Source organism: Macrobrachium rosenbergii, chromosome 46, assembly GCF_040412425.1.
Source record: "Macrobrachium rosenbergii isolate ZJJX-2024 chromosome 46, ASM4041242v1, whole genome shotgun sequence".
Taxonomy (NCBI): domain Eukaryota; kingdom Metazoa; phylum Arthropoda; class Malacostraca; order Decapoda; family Palaemonidae; genus Macrobrachium; species Macrobrachium rosenbergii.
Genome location: NC_089786.1, coordinates 3,028,281 through 3,033,860, shown reverse-complemented (window position 1 = coordinate 3,033,860; position 5,580 = coordinate 3,028,281). Strand labels below are relative to the sequence as shown.

The following is a 5,580-nucleotide window of genomic DNA, read 5'->3' as shown; positions in this document are numbered from 1 at the left end:
TGAGGAAAGCCTTAGAAATGTATCTAGGATTTTCCAAGAAAAGATTCATATTTCATTCGGTTATCACTGGTGAAGTAGTGACAGGGACTGAGTGGAACTGTAAGGATTTAAAAACACGTTCGTGAATATTTCATTTGCAGCTGAACTTAGAAGGCCCAGGTATAGTTTTTCAGTTCTCCTTCTCATCTTAATCCATAGCCAGGGTCTCTGTTTTTTATGAGCCTCGTCCAGCTCTTTTTATCTTGGGTGTTTTAAGGAAAGATGCTCTTACTGGCTCCAACCCTTACTGTTTATCCGGGCTTGGGACTGACACAGAGTTGGGTTGGCTTGCTCCCTCTCCCACCAGTGGCTAATTTAAATGCCTTGTTTCAATCAACTATGAATATCTCTTTTAGCATGGGTGTTACCTAATTTTTGTTTTGTTTTGTTACAGATGTATCAGAACACTAGGTACCCATTTATGGTCAAACATACTAAGTATGACAGTGTGACTAAGGTAAAGAAAATGAGCGTAGCGGCAAATATGGCATCCTGAGTCATATTCGCTGACGAGACTGGTAGGAATATTTTACTAGCATTGCCACAGCGCGCTTTTGTGTTGTCTCATGTCAAAACAAATCAACTTTAATGTAAATGAAAATATATTTTATGAAAACAGCAGTAAATACATAAATAAATAAATGAATAAATAAATAAGCTCACATGTACCAACAATTGAAATTTTTTTTCACAGCAAAGCCTATATCAGGGCTGCAGTGAAATCAGTACATGGACTTGAAGCAAATCAGGTTTAATGTGAATGAAAATATCTTATGAAAAAAGCAGTAAATACACAAATAAATAAATAAGCTCAGATGTATAAATAACTGAAATTTTATGACATAGTAAAGTCTGTATCAGGATTATAGTGAAATAAATGCACTAGCACATATTCTTCAACTTATACATGGAGTAGGTGATTTTTAATGATATATAGATATGATTCGATGTGAAATAGAGGTAATAAATAACCAGAGACAGTATATGACAAGAGTAGAAGTAACTTTGCCCAATAAACAGGCCCAACTTCTCCACGCGTTTATCCAGGTTCTTCAGTTCCTCTGTTATCTCATTAGGCAGGTCATCTCCAACTTGCTCAGAGAAGTACTTAGCAATGTCCCTGACCTCTTGCTGCCAGAAGTCCTTAGGAATCCTGAAAAGTTCATCCATGTCAATGTTCTCACTTTCTAGTCCTGCCATATTTAAAGAAGAAGGTTTTGGAATATATCCTACAGCACTTTCCTCTGCCACATCATCTCCATCAACGCGCTGAAGAATCCAGTCTAGAACGCGTACGTTCTCACCAAATCCAGGCCAGATAAAGTGACCCTTCTCATCTTTTCTGAACCAGTTGACATGAAAGATTTTGGGAAGAGGTTTCGTGGTGCGACCTTCCATACTCAGCCAGTGTTGCAAGTAATGGCCGAAGTTGTAACCGAAGAAAGGTCTCATGGCAAATGGGTCATTCATGATAACCTTTCCCTTGTGTTCAGCAGCTGCTGTGGCCTCAGATCTCATAGCTGCTCCTACCATTACGCCATGTCTCCAGTTGAAAGCTTCGTAAATAAGGGGTACTCCTTCAGGACGTCGTCCACCAAAAAGAATGGCTGATATTGGCACGCCTTTTGGGTCTTCCCATGCTGGATCGATGATAGAGCACTGGCCAGCGGGTGTACAGAATCTCGAGTTAGGATGTGCTGCAGGTTTTCCTGAATCTTTAGTCCAGTTTGTATCCCCTAACCAGGAAGTGATGGTTACATTTTTAGGAATTTCTTTCTCTAAGCCTTCCCAGAAGACGCCTCCATCACTGGTTTTTGCAACGTTAGTGAAAATTGTGTTGGAAAGAACTGTTTTCATAGCAACTGGGTTTGTGTGCATTGATGTGCCTGGAGCTACTCCAAAGAAGCCATTTTCTGGGTTGATTGCTCTTAAGGTTCCATCTTCATCAAACTTCATCCAAGCAATATCATCGCCCACACATTCTACTTTGTATCCAGGTAGGGAAGGTGTCATCATGGCCAGGTTGGTCTTACCACAGGCAGATGGGAAAGCAGCAGCAATGTACTTCTTAACTCCCTTGGGGTTTGTGATACCCAAGATAAGCATATGCTCAGCTAACCAGCCTTCCTTCTTTGCAATAGTCGAACCAATTCTGAGAGCAAAGCATTTCTTTCCTAGGAGGGAATTTCCACCATATCCTGATCCAAATGAAATTATCTCCTTTGTCTCAGGAACATGGGTTACTATTGTGCGCTCTGGATCACATGGCCAATTATTTGTAAGGTTTTTCTTCAGTGGAAGGGGGCACCCTACTGAATGGAGACATCTGACAAAATCCTCATCCCCAAGTGTATCCAATACAGTTTTTCCCATCCTAGTCATTGTGCGCATGGAGGCAACGACATATGGAGAATCAGTTAGTTCAACACCAATTTTTGACAGAGGGGAGCCTACTGGACCCATGGAATATGGCACAACATACATTGTTCTTCCAGCCATGCATCCAGGAAATCTTTCTTGAATAGCTTTCTTAAGATCTTCAGGTGACATCCAATTGCCCAAAAGGCCTTTGACACCCTCCTTAGTCGTAGGGATGGTTTCACGACGTTCTTTGGTAACAATGAATGTTTTGCTCTCGACACGCGCCACATCTCCAGGGTCAGTGCAGGCAAGCCAACAGTTATCATATTTGGGCAAAGGTTCAATCATTCCAGCCTGTTGCATGATGTTGATGAGATTTCTCAACTCTCGTTCACTCCCATCACAAATGTAGATGTCGGATGGTTGGCAAAGACGTGCGCTGTCTTCGATGAATTTCCGAACCTGGAAAGAACATTTTGGCGTTTTTGAATGAGCTGCATTTACTGAAGAACTTTCATCACGAACTTTTTAGTTTTGTTTTCCCACAAAAATATTATATGAATGTGATTGTTAAAATTTACTCATGCTTTTATTGTATGCCTGTGAGTAAAGGAACTTACCTTTGGTTTAAGGTTGGCAAGCTGTGCATTTCTGGTAGCAAGGGCCTTTGATTCAGACACTGGAGTTTTCCCTATGCCATCTAGAGATTCCGTAATTATGCTGTTTACTCTGAAATAGAAAGAATGTAATTGTTTTCTAAGGTTGATTCATATCGAGTCATATGATTTATATCTTATGGCATGTACTACCAAACTACCTGGCTGTTGACATATGAATCCATGATAGCTAGATGTTTTTGGGTGTGCCCCTTTCCCTTCATGTAATGTCTATCAAATTATTGCCTTAAGTCCCTGTGTTGGCCCAGTCTCTTATATCCAAACAGTTGCAAACTTAAGGGCATTACCTGGCACCCAAAAGCTGGGACCAAAGTTAAGTAAGTAATCTTAGTTTAACCAGACCACTGAGCTGATTAACAGCTCTCCTAGGGCTGGCCCGAAGGTTTAGATTTATTTTACGTGGCTAAGAACCAACTGGTTACCTAGCAACGGGACCTACAGCTTATTGTGGAATCCGAACCACATTATGACGAGAAATGAATTTCTATCACCAGAAATAAATTGCTCTAATTCTTCACTGGCCGGTCGGAGAGTCGAACGCTGGGCCAACAGCGTGCTAGCCAAGAGCTCTACCCGCCCCTCCAATGAAGGACCAAAGTACTTATTTAGGGAGTCATTGGCAAGGGTGGCTGGCCCTGAGCTCAATGGCAGTTTATCTCAACGTGGAGTTCAGTGCCAGCAGATTATTGCTGTTACACAGAAAAACAGTTATAGAGATACATACTGCTCTTTATATACCAGGGTAATAGTGTTGTATGACTGTTTGCCCTGATATTTTGGATGAGGATGTTGATGAACGTCTAAGGTTCTCGAACCTGTTAATTTGCAATTCATGAATTTCTGGGACTTCCTGCTACTGCTCTTCATGTAGCCGCTTCTATGCAGACCTCTTTTATAAGTAAGTGATGCTCTCAGCATGTGAAGAACGCAAGTCATCTCAGTCTTTGAGATGGTATCTTGGGTTCACCGTTTCATTTGATTGTCCTTGCGGTGAGGTGCACTTTGGTTTATGTAAACACTGATCGCACATTACTATCTTGGAAGTGATGCAGTTACTTTTATCAGTTAAACTTGAAGTGGTTTTTACGTTATCCTGATCTAGTTACTTGTGTAAATTGTTATGCTGGCGTCCTTGACATTTGTTGCTGTGGCGTTAGATGAAAGAATGATTATAAGATGTTTTTGTTTTTTTTTTTTGCCTTTTACAGGTACGGGATGATCAGTTTGCCCAATGAATTACGTAGCTTTAGATATAGTTTAGTTAACTGTATTTAAAACTGTTCCCATCAGGGTCGGTATTGTTCAGTGAAAATCTTAAGCAGCTTTAATTTTAAAGGGTTGCCCCATGGCCAAGAACACTGTGGGCATTAGACCAGCCAACCAAGGACTGATGTAAATTCATACATATATTAATTAACAGAAAAATGAAGATGCCTTACTGTAAGGTTTTCACGCTGTCGTGAATATTGCTTGTCTGACTGAGCACCATCGTGGGGGCTGAAGTAGTTCTCTTTTCGTCTCTTGTGTAGCTCCAGCTATGGAAGTCAGTCGGTGGGTTTCCTTGTGATGGATAACGCTCGAGTTATGCCATGTCAGCTCGAGATGCACTCTTTTATATATGGGGGATTCGGCGTCTCTCTGACGTCATCTGAGAATCTACGTCCTGCTGATAAAGGTGGTGTGGGTCGGGAAGGGAACTTTATACTCAACCTCGATAAACAGGAACCGCGCTACAAAAACTCCCTTGAAAAACAAGTAGATTAGTTTTGGAATAGGCCTTGGTTTTGCTTTAGATACATATACAACAAGCAGCAAATGAGGGTAGAATAAGCTCGGGTAGTTTGCAGTACATGAGGCATTATCTGATCGGCGGCGTGGATTTGCTACGTAGTGAGCCAAGCCCCTGCAATACTTGCTTCTCATTGGCTGCCTGTAACCAGCGTCCAGTCACCTCACGAGACAGGTTTGTTGTCCAAGGTCCGCGGGAGCAGTAAAAGGGTGGGGGCGGGGGTGGGGGAGGAGAGAAAATACGTTTTAACAGTAACGTCACATTTAGGAGGTGATAAAGGATGCGCGCGCGCACACACACACACACGCACAAGAAATTTGTTGTATAAGCTCTCTTGACAGATATTGCCAACCATTTCATGGGATGTTCAACCCAAATGAATACACTAATTGAGCTGAAATGAATAATTATTACAATTAACTAATGATACTCAGAGGTCTACTGTGTTTCTGTCAGAAGAAGTACGGTCATTTCTTATGCATTTCTTATGCGTGTCAATAAAAACCAGGTTCATCAGTTAATAAAACCGTACATGCAAGAACAATATAACCACATTCATGTCATAATATGGATCTTTCCTAGATCGTGACCCCCAAGGGGGTTTTCGGGGCTGGTTATCTAGGACTAATATTTCTTTGGGGGTCATTATCTTTATGATATTTACAGTCTTTTGTTTATGTTTTTACGGTCATCCCCAACGGGCTTGTACTAAAC

The 5,580-nt window shown here is 41.4% G+C and overlaps 1 protein-coding gene across 1 annotated transcript; it reads right to left on the bottom strand.

The window, feature by feature from the left end:
• Positions 1-623: 623 nt before the first annotated feature.
• LOC136830173 (phosphoenolpyruvate carboxykinase, cytosolic [GTP]-like) lies at positions 624-4,925 on the bottom strand. Its single transcript, XM_067089427.1, has 3 exons — positions 4,517-4,925; positions 3,021-3,129; positions 624-2,862 (listed from the first exon to the last, which is right to left on the bottom strand). Exons 1-3 carry the CDS (start codon positions 4,564-4,566, stop codon positions 922-924), a joined length of 2,100 nt encoding a protein of 699 aa, XP_066945528.1. The 5' UTR covers positions 4,567-4,925; the 3' UTR covers positions 624-921.
• Positions 4,926-5,580: the final 655 nt, after the last annotated feature.